General features: G+C 42.6%; 1 protein-coding gene across 1 annotated transcript in view; it reads left to right on the forward strand.

The window, feature by feature from the left end:
- Positions 1–11: 11 nt before the first annotated feature.
- The window catches only part of NRP1 (neuropilin 1), a 109,684-nt gene continuing 90,703 nt past the window's right edge, over positions 12–18,992 (forward strand). The window contains 2 exon segments of the mRNA XM_026048763.1: positions 12–364; positions 3,595–3,769. Of these exon segments, the coding sequence (XP_025904548.1) occupies positions 298–364; positions 3,595–3,769 (242 nt within the window). The 5' untranslated portion in view covers positions 12–297.

Here is an 18,992-nt window from a genome sequence, read left to right on the forward strand (position 1 = left end):
TTTTTTTTTCTTTTTTTCCCTCGTTTTCATTTGGCTTTTTAGTCCCACTGGGAATGGTAGGGGCAGTGGCGTCTGGAGAAGGAACAAGTGTGGGGAGAGGGAGCCGGAGGTAAATGACAGGATGCGGGCGACCTGAGGTGCAAAACCAGAAGCCAGCGTCGCTCTGCCACGGGGACTGCCCTTGCGGACCCACCGTGCTTTCTGCTCCCGACTCCGGCTGGAGGATTTAAGACCTAGGAAGAGTTGTGCKTGGAGGACATTATTTTTTTCCTCCTTTCCCTGCACTCGGAAGTCACGATGGATTGGGGACTTCTCCTGCACTGTGCAGCCCTCACCTTCACCCTCACCAGGGCTCTGCGAAGCGGTAAGTGTCACGGGGCAYGTCGGGTCTCAGCGTGGCCAAGGGGGTGCAGCGCTGGGGCTGCGGGGCCCTGAGAGCGCGGGGCGGACAATGGGGCAGGAGGGAAGACAATGAGGGGCAGGACAAGACAGACAATGGGACCGACCCCAGGCCGGACCCCAGCCCGGTTGCGGGCAACTTTCTGCCAGGGGAGTGGCGCGGTCCCCAGCGAGGGTCGCCCGCCCTGGCGCTGCCTCCCGACTCTCTTTTCCGCTCTTCGGGGCTACTGTGTAATGCAGGCTGCTCGCTCTCGCCAGATCAGGACAGTAGCCAATTATCTTAATAATGTTTCCTCCCATAGGCAATTAAATAAGTCTCGCCTCCGAAATCTGAAAGATAATGAACACTTTAAGGGAAAGGCTTGTTCTCCCCCTTCTTTCTTTTTCCCTCCCAGTTCAGCGTGTTCCGAGTATCCTGCATTTTACCAGTTGTGCGTGGGGCTGCGGGCAGCGCTCAGCCGGAGACCTCCCTAACCTACCCCTTCCCGAAGCGTGCGGCTGACGTGCAACTTGCGCGGTGCCAAGAGAGAAGCGGAGTCTCTGTGCGAGGGCTCAAGCCTCCCTCCTAATAGCTAAATCCCCTAACACATGACTGATCTAGCTAGTTTACTATCAGGCAGCGCTCGAAAACACAACTAATTAAAGCAATGCGCTCCCGCTTCCCCGAGCACTGCCAGGGCACCGGGGATATTTCACTGCATGATGCATTTTTAAAGAAGGTCTAACTGTGGGACTGCTTGACGTTTAGCTCTCGTTCCCGAAAGAGCTCGTGCGAGTTCTCCTTTCCCGACAAATCATGGGCAATTATTATTAACTAATTATCAAATATTTACTTTTGCCTGACTGGGTTTTCAATCAAAGTAATTAAAAGAAGAGAGCACCCTCCGCTTGCGCTGGTATATTGTTTTAATAAGAGACCGCAAGTGGAGCGCCTTGGAAGAGAGCGCATTAAAATCGCGTGTTTTATGGTGGAAGTTAATCTCTTGCCCAGTGTGTTTTGAGGAAGCTGCTTGATTTGCTGGGGACGAGCCGCCTCCTCCGGTGATGGGGCGCGGGAGCGGAGGCGGTGCCTAGGCGGGCTGGGGTGGCTGGAGAACCACCTCCCCCGCACCCCTCCGAGCTCCCCCGAGCCCTCCTGAGCACACCCCGTACCCCCCGGGTCCCAGACGCTGGGGTGGCAAAACCCAGCGCTGCTGCTGGCTCCATATCCCTCCGAGCTTGGTGGTGGGGAACCTCGCGCTCTTCCCGGTCATTTCCTCTCCATATAGATATAGGAGCATTAGAGGAGCAGGGCGGGCCGCTGGGCACTGTCTTGAGCGGGGAATGTGGTGGCCCTCCTGGAGTCACCGAGGCCATTAACCTCCTCTGTAACCTACCAGACCTACTAATACCACCCTCACCTACTGCCGGTACTGGTGTCTGCTAAATTAATTCATTAACCTCATTTAGGACTAATGGTCCAAAGTCATTAGAAACTGCTCTTCTTAATCAAGTGTGAGGGAGATTGCACAGAGCCAGCGAGTCTAGCAGACCGCATTATCTTATTACRCTGTCACTTTCCCAGAAGTCGCAGATTAAGGAGCGCTGGTGGTAGCGAGTCCACCTCAGCGCCTGCTGAAGTGACTCTGTCAAGTGACTAGAGGCAGCGCTGCTTTATTTCAGGCGTTTAACAAATRCCAGACTCTGCCATGTTGTTTGCAGGGCTGGAGTGGACTTAATGAGCCAGGATCACTTCCCGAGCGTGCTCACCCAGGGAGGAGAAGGTCCTCACGAGCCCCAGCCGGGCGGATTAGGAAGATCACCAGTGACAGCCTTTGAGCTTTGAGCTGCAGCGCCTTTTGTTCTGGTCAGAGGAAAACAGCCCGTTTTACGAAGGCAAAGCGGAAATAAATAATAAGATAACCATTCCCAGCAACGTGCTTAGCAATATCTGCTGGTTTTGACCAGATAGCAGAATACCTATCATCCCCTTGCCTTCTAATTTATGGCAAATAATCTCTGTTCAGATCCCTGTTCAGGTGTGCAGCTTTATGCATTTTTGATGTGTACTTCCTCATTCATTTCCATTTGACCTGGTTTTCCTACAATAAAATTCCCTACTTTTATAAATGCATACTGAAAGCAAGCAATGCCATTTTGCTTCCGTAGAGAATGTATTAGACACAGCACTGCAGCCTGTGCATACAGGCTMTATTATTGGGACATAGTGGTATTGCTTTTTAGGGCAGACATTCTTCCTGTCTGTAGTTTGCTATCATATTTTATTGCTGAAAATTAAACAATCAATGGGTGAGAGAAAGTTTCTCCCTGAAGATCTATAGAAAGAAATCCATAGTAGTAAAAMAGTGGTAACACAAATCTGCACTGGACCATGAAGTGAGTGATCATGCAGGTTAGCTTCCTTGCCTCTTTTTATTTTCTCAATAAACTTTAAAATACAGCCCTGACAACACTGGCCAGAGGAGCAAAAGGCAGCATACCAAATTTCGCACTCCCACTTGGTGATTCTGGAAACTTTTCCAACTATTTTGCTATTAGCAAAAGACCTTTGTTGTTGTTGGGGGGAGGGAGGGACAGAGGGAAGAGGAAAGGATGTTGTTCTGCTCCATTACTTTGATGCAGTCTCCAAGCATGAACAAACTTCCTTGAAGGAATAAATAGTGGATGATTTCTGCTTCACTAAAACCACTTTGTTCTCTGCTAGCCTGGGTTTGAAGAGCACAGATAGTTTCGACCTGCCTAGATTTATGGACTGATAAAACAAAAGGAGAGTCTGCTGCAAACGAGCGGGGATCCTCGCAGACAATCCCAGCGGGCAGTGACACAGACCAGGCTTATCACAGAGTTGGGCAGGGGTCAGGCCGCATCCTTTCAGCTCCCTCCCCCCAACACACTTCGCTTAAAACTTGTTACCTTAGAAGATTTTAGTTGCGGGAGACAATTGAGCCCGAGACACCCTTCTGATCTGCTAACACTGTTGCGAGGGTTGCTTTTAAATGGTTCAGCAGCAGGGGTATCTCGTGTCACCCACRTGGGGATTTAGTGACGGGCACCTGGAGGCAGATCTTCCCTTGCAGAAAAGTGTGGCCTGGGCGCTAGAGGAGCGAGAACGCAGAAGAAAAGTTTGCAAAACGGTGGCGTTGCCGTCTCGCTCCCCGCGGCCGCATCTGAGACCCGCGCGCGCTTCCCTTGCAGACAAATGCGGCGACACCATCAAAATCCTGAGCCCCGGCTACCTCACGTCTCCGGGCTACCCGCAGTCCTACCACCCGAGCCAGAAGTGCGAGTGGCTGATCCAGGCCCCCGAGCCCTACCAGCGCATCATGATCAACTTCAACCCGCACTTCGACCTCGAGGACCGCGACTGCAAGTGAGTGCGCGCGCGAGCGCGCGGGCGCGGGCGGGCGGGCGCGCTGCGGAGCGCGGCGGCGCCACCTGGCGGAGCGCGGCGGAGCCTCCGCGGCGGCGCCGGGGGAGAAGGCGAAAGAGAGAAAGAAAGAAAGAAAATCCCGGTAACTTTTTTTTTGCTCCCCGTGAAGCGCCTTTGGGCTCGGTTTGCGTTCTGGGTATGCTTGTTTGACGGTTTGTCTTCTTGACTAAGTCTGGAGCTTCTGCAACCAAAACCACTTCCCTTCCTTTTGCACCCCACAGCTGAGCAGCCTGTGGGCAATTTATGAACCACCAGCTTCTCTTCATGCTGAGAAAACCCAACATTTGCTCTGGCCCATTAAGGGGCAGTGGGCTGCAGCTCTGGCAGTCCTATTTGCCCCTTTTTCCCTTTCAGCTGATTTATAGTTGTTAACTTGTTCCCTTCCCTCCTCCACTCTACTGTGCTCCTCTGGGAGAGCGATACGGACTGCCAAGGGGCATCCTCTGCTCCCGGACACTTGCTCTCCTGTCGATCACGTATTGTTGATCCTGTTGACCACGTATTTCCAACAGTGCGAAAGGGAGTCAAAACTTCCCAGCAGCTCTTACCCCTCTTCCCCAAATCCATGATGGGAAACCATATAGTTTGCACATGGCAGTGCACATTCAAATCACCCCCCTCTTCTGCATACCCTCTAAATTCAGCCTACTTGTTTCATGAAGAAAGTATTTTAATGAWCCTTCTTTTAGATAGAAATTGCTTGAGTATGATGAGTATTTCACCCCCTTTAGATAAGTGCAAGAAGGAATCATTGTTCATTGATGMTGCCAGTCCCAAAGTCTTCTCTGCATGTCAAAAAGAGATTAAACTCAATAGTCATTGATGCCTGACATTTCGTGGGAATAGTCAGTATTTTAGAGGATTTGGTCCTATAAAATGATGGCCAACTTCATCAGGAATGGTTGTAGYGGACCATGAGGATTAGAGGCTGCATCTGGAAAAAGAGAGCAATTGCRCTCAAGCATTTAATTCCTACCATGCCCATCTTTGTTCCTATTTTTGAATAAATTGATTCATAGATCATAAATATTGATTTCCTTTACAATGAAATTCTCTAATGGTGGAATGTGATGCCTGGTTGCTGTTTCGTTGTTTTCATAATCTCTTGTGTATCAGCATCTCAGTACCGCAGTCAAGKGATAATGTAGGAAAACCCTATGCTCAAAAAACTAAACTGGCTCTTTGTGAAAATGAGTTTTTACCGTGGTGTGGTAGCTGTGGCTCATATTCACACCACATGTTCACAGGCTGACTTCCCATTCTTTAATTTTTTATTTATTGCACTTGGGCAATGATTCACTTGCCTGTGCCTTCTTGATACAGCTTTTGTTTCCTTTCTGCAGGACAGTGCTAATGCTTGAAAGTGTTTGCATCTCCCTCTCCCTTTGTCTGTTAGGTAGAGATTAGGAAATTAAATTAGGCATATTTAAGTGCCAACCCATTTTTGTTCCTTGCTAGCATACATGCTTTCCAAGGCTGCAAACCCAACACGTTCTTTGACAGCAGTTAAGTGGTGTACAGCATACAATTATTTAAAGAACAAGCAATCTTCGTGGCATRGGGCCGTACTAAACAATGCTAGAGTGAACTGAACTGGGTACAGGGAAGAGGCAGCCCCTCTCTCTTCATCGTTGATATGTTCAGATGTTGATATTCATTGCCCACTCTCACCCTGCAGTATTTCTTCCTTTGAGAGGGGGCCCGCTGTTGTAAGAGGATGGCAGTAGGTGGAAGGAAGTCTCCAGACAGGGCTGTTTGCATTGTCTTTGCATGTGTGATCATGATGACTTTACTATTGTTTGGTCTATGCTGAAATGCAAATCTTCTAGGCTATTATGAATTACTCAGCTGCTACTTCACTTATATTTAAAATTATTCCTTTTAACATGAGAGGCATTGTTTTGATGCCAAAAACCTTAGGACCAGAATAATAGAAAATGATTTCAGCAACAGGAATTTGTCAACAAACTCTGTGGCTTGAAATTTCACTGTCTACTTAGGAAATTCACATTCCTTGTACCAAATATTGAGTCCAACGGGAGACTAATGTCGTAAAACATAAGACACATTTTTTGTTTGTTTTGCAATACYAAGAACATTTTGATTTCCTAGTATATTTAGTTTTATTACCAGTTAAGTATGCAGTCTAGAAATGTTCAGTTTAGGTTGCAGTCTAGCTTATTGAAAGGTTTAACACTGGTTAGTTAGTTAAATATGAAATGTAGATAGAAAATGAGAGATGTGGGAATACATGTCTGGGAACAAATACTGCCCTGTACAATTATTGTGGGCTAGCGGAGAAGATTAGCTTTCTGGCCTAGCTCCCAAAATCCTTTCTCTAACAAGAGTTGCTGTTCTTTGCATCTTATACCTTAATTAGCACCAAAAAGACTTTGYAAAGGTTCTCTTCTTGTATGGTAGTGCCAAGAGGAAAACCAAGAAACTTTGCCTAGCTTTCATGTATATATGGGATTAGATGTATTGAAATGTAAAACTGCTAAAAATATAAGGAAAATCAAAAGTAGCAAGTATAAGTGTTAGCTCTCCTGAAGCTGCACTCAGTCTCTTTGTACATTAAGGTTTCTTATCAAAAATATGCCACTGATTTATGCACTTATTATGCTATGCTTTAGATGATAAATATTTCTCAAGTGACTTCTGATAAATTTCAGATGTGTATGATTTTCTGATGATCAAAAACATTTGAGTTGCTTTAAATTTCAAGCAAACGTGAAAATTCCTGTTTCTCTGGAGAAATTCCAAGGAACTCAACTTTCACACTTTTGAAGAATAAAGATATCCAAATAATTAAAATTGCGTTCACACAAGCTGGGTTCATCTAATGGAAAAGGTTCTAGCCAGAAAAACTGAACCAGCATAATGGAAATATTGGGTCTCAGCAGAAAGTCTACAGTTATGTCAACCACAGATTGTTATCAAGGGCATTAATACATAATGAAAAGTATATTCCCTCTTTTAAATTTAATGAGAGTTATGCCTCTTCTTGAGGAGGCAAAGAAACAGAAATTAGGCTTGCATTTTAGGAGACAAGTAATTTCTGTTTGCTATTTTGCCTTTTCTCAAGGAAGTCCATGCATTTTTGAGGGAGGGACATGGTTAAAATGAAGAGAAGAGACAAAACATATGGCTACATATGACTTAAAACGCTCCACTATTTGTTGCATGTGGTAAATGCTTTTCAGCACTTAGCGCAAGCTGTACGAGTCTCGTGTTGCTCAAGTATCCTACTGTGTAAATGTAGCCATCTTGAATCTTGTAAAACTTTATACCCAGATAATAAACAAGAATGTCACTGATACAGTACTTTGAATTTATGGAACCTTTCCGGTTTCCCAGCAATGCACACTATCAGCATGATAATTTATAATGGTTTGTGACAAATGTTGCTGAGCAAAGAGGTGTGTGGTTACATTCGGATCAGATRTCATTATCTAGGGAGCAATAAAAATTTCACAGACACTAGGTTAAAAACATTAAGAAAATGAATGTGAAGCTTCAGAAGAAAAGGGCTTAAGAAAGGTGGAGCGTTTGGTAGAGAAAACCCAATAGTGGTTTCCCTACTGACAAATTATTGACTTTGTTGCCAGACTTAACTGTATTGTTTTACAAGGTTTTGTAGATACAGCACACAGCATAGTTGTTTTATTGGCCATCATTTATCGATGAAGAGAGTAAATATCATCCTTGCTTGACAATTATGGAGTGTACACACATTGATGTCAAATTACTTTGAATAGAAAAATTGCTCCTTTTTGAAATATTTGAATTGCAGAAGGAAAGATATCATAGATAATTATTCTTTATATTGTGTTTAACTGAGATTAGTTAATCCCTAGTAATGAGGGATTAATGAGATTAGTTCTGTATAGAAAGTGAAGTCCATTGTATCATACGAGCAAATAATACCCAGGTTTGTTTATAGAGAATGATACAGCTCCTCCACGCCACGTCCTTGAATCTGTAAGGAAGCATTAGGCATCCAGACACACCAAGCAAAACTGTAGCCACAAGCAAATTCTATAGACCTTAATGATGTCAGAAATTAATCCTTCTGTTTTACTTCTAAACAACATCAATGGATTTATGCTGCAAATCTGTAGGTATAAGAAAGTAAGGCTGGCAAAATATCTAGGAAGAAGGCAAGTCACAGCTCATCCTTCCCTTTGTCCTTGCAAAGTTTAAGCTTTYGTTTACATTTGTCTAAATGCTAGTTTCTCACCTTTCGTGCAGCAGTTCCTGCTGTGTGCAAGGCCCTGAGCTTGGGGTTTCTCTACACAGAACCTGCAGTCGCTGGTTCAGCTCGCGGCAGTCGGAGGAAGCCGGGCTGGCACCAGCGGCCCCGCGGGGGCTGCCCAGCCCCTAGCCACAAAGTGGGACCTAGCCACAAAGTGGGACCTAGCCACAAAGCAGGAGCAGGGCCGCGCGTGGCGGGAACCGCTGGGCTGCCCCTCAGCGCCGCCCAACCCCTGGAACTCCTAATGGGCGCACAAATTAGAGCTGCTTTTGAGCTGTAGCTGCTTTGGGCCTGCCCAAAGGGGCACCTAGAGCCTGGCCGTGGCTCTGCCAGCCCTGACCTGCTCCCACAGACTGCACAGGCTGCCAGGAAAGGTCTGGGAGTGCTGCAGCCCCGCTGCTGTTAAAAGCGAGGGGATTTTGCCCTCCACTTGCACAGAAGCACAGCCAGTTGCTCTTCACAACTCTGAGGAAAGCCAGAACAGGCCTGGTAAGACTGTTTTATAGCTGTATCTGTCATTTTGATGGCAAGTGTCAATCAGAGCTTCCTAATCCGCTCTCCCTCAGCTGGGATTGAGCTCATAGGTAGTCGGGTGAATGCAGCCAAAAATAAGGGCAAAGGCGCAGAGCTGGCAAAGGAATAGGTTAATTCACCACTGGCAGACTCCAGGAGAGGCAGGAAGGATCTTTGACTTGGGTGAAACTCAGAATAAAGCTCCAAAGGGTCTTTCAAGCAGAAATATGGCTGTAATAACCTGGTCTGGCTCCTCTGGGCACCAGTGTTGGCTTTTYAGTCGTTTACTGTCAAGAAACAAGTAGTTCAGAAGTATTTTGAGAGAGCTATTGCAGTGGATTTGGGGGATACGTGATATCTCTTTACTGCTGGGTGACTTCCTAGARCATTTCTCTATTTAATATTAAGCTTGCGAAAGTGTTTCTAAGGGAATGTGTTCCTAAACTCCAGACAGTCCTATTGTGTTGGTGACCATGGCTATTTGATACTCTGCAAGGCCTTAGGAAATGGTGCCAAGGAGCAGGGTGAGTCCAGAGCCTGCTCAGGATCAGGGAGGTAAAGACTCTTTTCACAGCTGACAAGGAGCATATCTATGGATGGAGCTGTTGCCTTCTGCACGCACACATACTCTGTCACATTCATATTACAAATAATACTTTTCCTTATCTTAAAGGCTTTGGTTCATAAAATTATATATAAGCATTTGCTCTTTGCTGTGGGATTCAATGTGTATTTGTAAGCACGTATCAGAAGCAAGTATCTAAAGATAGTTCTGTCATTTTATTGTCCTTTAGAGACTAAATAAGACTTGAAGGAAGTTGAAAATTATATTGTTTTTCTGATTACATAGTGTCATAAACAGACTCTTTTGTTGTTTATTCAAGCAGTTAACTCTTGTGAAAGTCTCTATTGTCAAACTGCTCCACAGCTCTGTCTTTGAGAGCAATGGTTTGACTCTCAGGAAAAGGTATCAGGGAACTGGTGACCAAACTGGTTGTAGCTAGACAGTCTGCACTAMGGACTGAGGGGTTTGGTGCACGGCCTTTTCTCCATCCTATGTATGTGGATATATTTCCTGCCACTGTAGCACTTTAATCTGGATTTGTTTCTCTGTATACTAGTGCATTAAAATTACACTATTAATCATACCAGTATAAATGCAGGTGTTCACAATAATCTAGATAGATAGTTAAGTGAACCGTGAGGAACATTCTGTCTAGAGGGGCTACAACCAGATGCCTTTCAGATAGCAAAAAAAGAGATGAGGGTGAAATATGGGTTCCCACGGGTCTAATCCTTCACCTGATAAGTGAGCACAGGTAAAAAAAATCACATCAGAGGGCTGAGTTCTTTCCAAACTGAAACCCAGGGTCTTTGGCATTAGCCCCAGGAAACTCAGTATGTTTTCAGTGGACCTCACCCTCCTCACTCTTCCCCCTATCCCATGCTAATGTAATTAAAGCAAAACCCCATATGTTACTGAAAATTATTTTCTTAATTATGGCTTGTTGCAAACTGTATTTGATCATAACTTGATAATTATGATACAGAGACTTTTATATAGTTGATGTAAAATCAACTTATTTTTTTCTTTTGTTGTTTCTCCAAAGAATGAATTTATGCCTGAAAATGGGACACATGCACTGACATGTATATGTTAGAACTTCCATCTCATACTCAGYGATTTGAATATTAGGCACATGTGTCCTATGCATGACTCTAAGTCTTTACATATGTACCCATACTTACGCTTATAGTATAGATTTGTTAGTTTATGTAGAAGTTCCTAAAGTAAATCTACTAATTAATGTGCTAATACCCATCTTAAGGCTGATAATTAGGTATAAAGAGAACAAGAGACAGGATTAGTGTTCAGCTCATGTTCCAAATGCCTCTTAATTGGGTGTTTGTAATCAATCCTGATTGCAAGAGGCAGTGGTTTGGCAGTATAAAGAATGAAAACGGCTTAGCCCTACTATTTTCCTGTTAGTTGACTTGGCCGTAGTATTTAGGTCAGGATCCAGTGTCAAACAAGGTAATTTTTGTTAGCTATAGTGATTCTTTATAGAACACRCAAAAATCTTTGCTAATGGTACTTTTTCAAGTTAAAAATTCCCTCAAATTGGTGACTTATTTTTATGCAGAATCTTATAAAGTGTTTTCAAGTGAGCCACAGAACAGACTTTGTTCTCCTGGCCTCCATCCACCACTGACTTCTGAAATCAGGTCTGAGTTCACTATGAGTCTTTCATTGCACTGACCTTGTCGCTTTTCTCGCCAAGCCACAGTTTTCCATCACAAAGCCACACAGCTTGGTATAATGATTATTTCTCTATCCAAGTAACCAAACAATTTCTTAAATGGGGTGATAGATTTCCCCCTTGTGCTGTGGGAAGCAAGCACCTGGTCATTTCCAAATAGAGTTTTAATGAACTTCCTGGAGGAGATTGAGAGAAGTTTAATAAGTCACCTGTCAACTTTTGGGGGGCACAGGTCATTTGTTTTTCTGTAGGAATTCACAAAAATGTGAGAATAATCCTTCCCCCCACCACCAAGTCCTAAACTTCCATGGAGGAAATTGTTTTTTATAGATAATATCGAAGGTTTTGAAAGACATAACCTCAAAAAATCAAATTTCTGTTCATTTCTCCCCCATAAGAAGCCTGAAGCTTCTGCAAAGCTCTGTGAGCCACAAAGCTTGATGTGAACTTCATGAGATTTACAATAATTCATTTAAACAGAAAAGGATTGTGCATATTTAGACTCATCTTGCATGTTAATAGCATTACAAATATTTTACGTAATGCTATAAAATGAAGAATCTGGATGTCTCAAAAGGAGCATTGAGAAAAATACATGCATGTATAGAAGGAGCATCCATCTGACATGGTGATCTCTTCCAGAAGAAACTATGTGCACCACAGCCCTWCAATAACTAGCTTTTGTACAGGAAGAGCGGGGCTGGTTACCCRCTGCCTTCCAGGCTGCCGGGGAGCTGAAGTGGTAACAGCCCCCAGTTAAATGCAGACACAGCACCCAGGCACTGCTGGGGAGACTGGGCTCATCCCTGCCAGCCCTGGGGTCCCATTGCAGAGCTGTGCGGTGCCCCACTCCATGCGGCTGCCCCTCTTCTCTGGGCATTGCAAMAGAAGATACAGCTACTCCTTTTTCTTCCCCCCCCYTTTTTTTTAAGACATTTCTTTTTAAATTCCAAGTTGAGAATCTAGGGAAAAAGAGAGGTCTGTTCACACCCGTGCAATTACTCTGCCTCGAGCTTTGAGAAATACTTTCTTACAGCCAAGCTTTTGCTCATCTTATTCACACAAACAGTCCCATTGAAGTCAATTAAAACAACAGACTTGCTTGTGTGGGGCTAACAGGGCTTGAAAGCCAGGACATACGTTTATGACACTAGACAAATTAGTAGTTACTTTTTGTAACAATGCATTTCAGATGCTTAGAGACTCATTTACAGTGAACTAGAAAATTCAGCTTCAATTCTTTTTGTCCCATCAGCACATAAATCACCATAAATAACTTTTCATTTCTTCTCCAGAATCTTAGTTCATAACAGTAAAGGTTTAGGACAAATTGCTAAGCACACAGATTGGAATTAAAGTTTGTGTCATTGTCGGATCTTGTGCCAATCTGTCACTAAGCCAGCCAACTTCTACCAACTTTCTTCTGATGTATTCATGTGTAACAAGGAAAGCAGATCAGCAATTTAGAAAAGCTTTAGCTTGATCACCATGCGGAAATGTAGACTATGCTTCCTATTTCCATAGTGACACTCCATTTTGCCAGATGAAAAATGGGAAGCTTATATCCCTCATGCTAAAAACCCTGCTTAGAGGAAATCCTAGGCTGTTGCTCTGTTTCAGCAGCTTTAGTTAAGTCTGGAAAAATATATGCAAAGGTGCCTCTTAAATAAAAGCTTTTTTTTTTCCCCCTTCTGTTTCACAGCCATCTCCATAATCTGTTTTAGAGACAGAGGCATATGATGTATTAACATGGCAGCATATGTTCCAATTGCTGATTGTTTTTTGACATTCCCAGAAGACCCTTTAGAGTTTGTGTCACAATTCTATAAACTTTATCTGTTTGTATATTCATATCTGGGCTCAAATCCAAAATTTCTTTATGTGCATTTGCAGCAGACAATTTAGGTTCATCTCCTTGTATTTCAGATGGCAACCATTAAAGCAGATATACRCTTAGGCCACTCTGTACAGGCTAACGTTATGCTAATACTTTCCAAAAGTTTTCTGTTTGGTGTTAAATAGCATGTGCATTATACAACGTAGGCATATAATGTACATACAGGAACATACTGAGCTGGGAAGCAAGTGAAGATGGCTCCCCTGATGTTGTTAGTGATATAGCTTGAGCAACATAGAATCTATGTTGCTTGAGCAACATAGAATTCTGTAGGCATATAGGCATATGTTCCTTACTGGTTTGCATATTTATTTATTCTCCACTGTTATGTCACATGATATTGTCTTCTTCCTCATTTCTCCAACATCTGCTTCTGCCTTCACATTGTCTTCTTTCTTCATTTCTCCAACATCATTTTCAAGCTTCCTATTACTTTTGAACAACGTAGCTGACCGTACCAAGGCTGGGTTTCATTCTTCCCATCCTAAGATTAAATTATTCGGGAAATCAGTGTTCTTCAGTTTTTCCACTCAAATAGTTTTCCCCCAACCAAATTTAAACTTACTACCAGCAGCCAGTTTCACATTTCCTAAGCAATCAACCTTCCTCTGCTGCCTRTTACATTTTTACCTACTTCTGTTTTTTTTTGCTTATGTTATTAGCTATGCTTATGTGCTCCTTGAAACCTGAATCTTTGTCTTCCAGAGCCTTGTCTTCATAGACTGTTTTTGTATGATTTAACTATTTCAATTAGGGGCTTGATTGTGTATAGTTAAAACAATTCAGCAACCACAGGGGATATATTTATTCTTGTGTAAAGATGCCTTATGTCAGTGCTTTTGTAGAAATAAACCTTGCTRGTGTCAGCAGTTTGTAGTGTAGGCTGTACTGCTTTATCTATAATGGTTTCTAAACTGGTATAGCTAAAGTGGCCATAAAAAAATGTATAGACTTACTTTCTKTGTTGTATAACCAGTCACAAATGCTTGTAGAGGTTTTGGACAGTGTATTAGCTCATTTTATTAGCAAAAATTAATGACATGACCTTACTGCTTGCAAGTAATTGCTTGCATATGTACATATAAATATAAAAATACAAATATCTATGTGTGTATATATATGGACACATTGCCTATTTCTCTTCATCAGGAAGGAATTAGTGACATGTCCATTTTCTCCTCAGTTTTAGTCTTCAAACAAAAGCTTAGGCAAAGTACCTAAGCAAAGCAGTATCCTCCATCCTCCTCTGCCTTCTGTAACTTGCACTCTCCAGGGAGTTTTTTTGAACTTGGCTCACTATGCAGAGAGATAAATTACCATGGTGTGAACTTGAAGCACCTTGCTTACTCCATGGAAATTGTCCGTATGCGCACCCTCGCCGTGTGATATTTCATATGGTGTGCGAGGTAGTTTATCAGTTGCCTTAGTTATTCCTCCCTCCACCCCTCTGACAGCACAAAGTAAAAACATTCCATAGATTCACATCAGCTCAGCTGATGCTTTGAAATTAAACTCTGCGTGCTCTGGAAATATACAGGTGCTCACCAGGTAATTCTGGATGGCCTCGTATGTTCAGCAGAGAAGGTAGACACATCCTTCCTYGCTGTTGTAATCCATGTCCCAGCTCCACTTCTTTCTGATGTGAACAATTTTGGATTATTTCAGCTTAAATAGGTAAAGAAAGGAGGGTGTGTTTCATCAGCCAGATTCTTAATATGTCTAAAGATCCTTCTAGAGGATTTAGTGGAGCTATTAAAGAAGTATAGAGGACTGGGGGCTAAGGCACTGTTTTTATGTTCCTAGTGTTGATGCTCTCATGCTATGTAATCTTGGGCAAGTCAGTCATCTTTTTTGAGCCTCAGTTTCCTTAGAGCAGATAATACCTCCTTGCTTTGAAAATATATTAATGATGCATTYGTTAATCTTTGTAAATTCCTCAGAGACTTTTGAGTGGAAATGTAATGCAGTGTAATAGTTATTCACGATTGTTCCRTACTGGTTCATTTTCTAGCTGCTAATTTTTTTTAACAGTGTACCGCGGCGTAAAAAACGCATGTGACTATTGCCTTTCCGAGAGAAGTGTTATCCAAACCAAAATAAAGCACAGGACCCGCGCTCACAAGAGACGTATTATCTGTGATGAGAAGAATCCATAACAGACACAGCACTAGCTCAGCACTGAGCACCGAAGAGCATCCAAATGCAGGCAATTGCAAACGTGCACATGTTGTCGGTACGAAACCAGGCCGTTCTGCAAAGGCAGCAGCCCCCAAGGAGCAGTGAGCCCGGCAGCGGCAGCGCTAATGGCTCTCTCCTCGTGTGCAGCCAGGGAAAGGAGCGCTTTAGAGCTGCCTTGGGCAGCTTTTAGGTCATTCGTTCTTAACTTACTTCTATAAAGCTGCTATGGGGTGGGAGCAGATGACACAAAGATTCGGGGGCCGCTCTGTCTCTGCAGGAAGCCTTGCCTGTCTTTGCACGTAGAAAACTACCCCACTGCAATCAAGGGGAAATGTCACCCCACCAACATGGGGCTGAGACAGAACAAAGTGCTTTTAGGCTCCAGAAAACCCTTGTGAGGAGCACTTTCCAGACACTAGGKGCTAGAGTTTTTCTCCGTTTGGACATTAATATCCTTAGTACAGGCAGTGCATGTGGGGCAGCAAGGAAGTCCAAGCTTTTTCAAATCTATTTGTACTACTGAAACAATGCTGAAATGCAACAAATAGCCCAATTTTCTGTTGTMAGAGTATTGCATGAAGTAGGGGGCTAGGTGATCTGAGTGGTTTCTTTAGCTGCTTTCAGAACATTTTGGACTGTTGTGTGATTTGCTTGTTCCATCTRATGCCTATATCCTTCCCTATATCCTCTCTTTAGGAGACATAAAACCTTTTAGCCTCCTAAGGGAAACACAGTAGTTCTCTTTCTCAATATTCTCAACTCYGAGTTTTGCAAATCATAAGTTAGGCCTCCAGTAAATTGCAAAGCTATACAAAAATCTCTTTATCTCAGAAACTACTGTAGATGGATTTGTAGAAGAAAAAATAGAGTCAAAAGAAAATCAAAGCATTAATTTCTCTTTATCTCACTGCTGGGCTATGTTTCTTCACCCCTTACTGCATGAGCAAAACTTACAGAAAGCAAAATTCATTCTGTTACCATCTATACAATAACCAGCATGTTCTGACATTACGGAGGCTACATGTTTGTATGGTTTCAAAAGCAACTTAAAGCACTTAGAGAAAGTGAAAGAAAGTCCTCAACTGCAACAACATCCATTTTGGCTCAGGAAAGCCCCAATCTGCAAAGCGCTGGCATGTTGGAGGAAAAGCTCCCTCCAGCTGCTGGAGGGATCTTAAACTCCCCCATGTCATCCCTTGGCAGGCAGCACTGGAGACGAGCTAGGTGGGCTGGCACAGAACAACTTTCTCTTGCCACTCTTTTTCTTTAAATATCCTACAGGTTTATGTTTTCAGGGAATGTCTTTTTCAGAGAACATCTCAGATTTTTGAGAAAAAAAAATATGCAAGCAACAGTATCATTAGGGGCCTGATCCTGCACTTAGAAACAGCATTTTTATGCTGGTGTGGTTCCAGGGAAGTCAATGAGGTTGTAAATGGCTGCTTTGTATTTGCATTCCCATTGYGGGCCAGATCCTTCCCTGGTGCAAGCTGCTGCAGTTGCACTAACTGCACAGGAGCTAATGTGATGTGCACAAGCTGAGACGTAGCTTTGAACGCAGGGAGGTTGTTCTGAGGACAAAATTAATTTTCAAAACATTTTTATAAAGCCAAGGAAATCTTAATGTCTTTATTCTGTTATTACTTTAAAATAATAATYCTAAACTGACCTGGGAGCTATTACTCAGTGAGCGCTGGCCCCTTGGAAGGTTTCGACTTGTCAAGCCTAGCCATTTTTTGAATGCACAGAGGAAGTCATTAAGACACATCAGGCAGCTGATTGCTATTAAATTCTGTGGAGAGTTCTGTGCAAAAATCAATGCCATAACAGGGCTACAAGAATCTAAGAGACAGGAAAAGCATTTATTTACCCTCTGGTAACTCAAAAATGGATTAATAGATTTTGTGAAACCTCAAAAAATATCACCTTTGAGCTTGGGGCCAAACATAAGCCTCTCTGACAAAATAATACAGCTCAGAAAGCTAGGAACATGTGAAAATGGGATTATAATGGAACTGTCAGTGCTGAAACCTCAACTATATGTTTCTGAACTGGAGAAATCTCACACATCTGCACTTATATCCGTGCACATGCTCATTACTCTATCCCAAGAAACACCTTTTTCGCTATATTTACACTCAGGAACCTGGAGGTAAAATGCCTTTTAGCAAAGTAGGATCTTGTATAACTCGTGCCAGAAAAGTACTGTGAGAACTTTCAAGCTGAGTTCAGTCTCAGCATCAGCAAAAGTGTTACTGGCTGGCTTTTTTTTTTTTTTTTTTTTCATTTTTGGAAAATCTACTGAAAAATGCCACACGCTTCACAACTAGATTTTTTTTTTTTTTTTAAAAAAAAAGAAATCTTCATGGGAAAAACTAGTTTAACTTATATTAGGAAATTCTACTTTAAACATTCATTAAATAGAACAGGCAAAGACCATTGTCTGGCTCCGAGGTCAGTTGGCATGGAATAGTTTACATCCAAACACTCTGATTCTCTTACCCCCGAAACAGAGTGGCTCCATTCAATTCAATTTTTGGCATGAATTTCATTGAATTTTTTGAAGGGAAAATGTTGAAATATCTTTTTAATTTGATTTCTGGCCTTTCTTTCTTATATTAAAATGTAATTTTACTGAATGATGTTAAATTTTGCTTTGTAATATCGTCGAATCATTTGAATTGGAAGGGAGCTTAGGCAATCATCTAGTTCAACTTCCTGCTCAAAGCAGTTGCATTTCATGTAACAAACAAGCCAAAATGAAGCAATTCCTGAAAAACGAAGCATTTCAGACATTATCATTCCAAATTAAGCAGTTTTAGAATCTTTATTTCATGGCATATCCAAGCCTTTCTATTTGCATAAATACTGGTTTCTCATCACATTTCCTTGTTCATTTCAAAAATGTATCTGTCTTGTTATTAATAAAAGATATCTTTCCTATTTTTCCATTTTAGAATGCATAGAAATATTAAGTAGTTTTTAAGAATAGATATATATTTAACAAACTGGCTATTATACATGATTTTTTTCAAGTGCTAAAGTGAAATATGCTTAGCTCCAAGAAATGCCCATTTGGGAAAGACAAAGTAGCTACACAGTAGGTAATGATGTTGGACATCAGAGTTCACCTTTATTATGAAAAACTCTGGCTTGGATTGCCCATACTGCTGAATTATTAGCAGGGGTGATGTGGGAGCCCTCGTGTAGAGTCTGAAGGGGCTGAAATGAAGGGGCAGATTGGGGGCTGTGTCCCCAGCATGGCACTGGGGACAGAGGCTGCTACRCTCTCATTATAGCAGGGGAAAATCCACTCCTCTTACATGGATAATTTGGAAGTTATGAATCAGCCTGTTGTTTTTATTTCAGCAGAGCACAGACAAGGGCTCTGTAAAATTAGGCTGCTGCCTGTCTGTCAGGCAGCTGAAATTTTTTACCCTGCAGCCTCTTTTAATGTGCATTCTTGGCCAATTCCGCAGAAAAGCGGTCACAACGGCATGCGGGCGGACGGGAGAGCAGGTTTCATCAACCAGTCATTTCGCCGGGGACTTCGCTTGTGCGTCACCCCGCGTTTGATGCAGCTATTAGGCATCCTGACCCCACAATCAGAAAACTAGTGTGGGGAAGAAGTCAAAAGGCACCGTGGAAACAGGTTCTTGAATAGTCTGTTTCAACAGAGATTAATATTTTCTTGCAGTGTATCTATTTTGCCCAGGTGTTAAGTAGGCCATTTGCTGTCTGCTGCTTCTTAAGGTTTTTTAAAGTAGGTGTTAAAGGCTCTTCCAGCCTTACTCTACAAGGTTTAACGAGAGTTATCTGCAGAATAATGCCTATATCTCCCAAATAATTAGCAATTATCTGTCAAAAAAAAAAAAAAAAAAAAAAAAAAAAAAAAGAATCTGAACCAACTACAGTAAGAAAAATACTGTTCATCTCTGGCTTTTTTTTTCACCTCCTCGTACTCTCCTCCCGCCCTGCTTTCCCGATGCGTTTTCTGTGTTGGTTTTGCCAAAGGAAACACTGATAAAAGTAACTTCCAGTGGCCGAGCAGCTCTCTGC

Source organism: Nothoprocta perdicaria, unplaced genomic scaffold, assembly GCF_003342845.1.
Source record: "Nothoprocta perdicaria isolate Ctin4 unplaced genomic scaffold, notPer1 scaffold_57, whole genome shotgun sequence".
Lineage (NCBI taxonomy): Eukaryota > Metazoa > Chordata > Aves > Tinamiformes > Tinamidae > Nothoprocta > Nothoprocta perdicaria.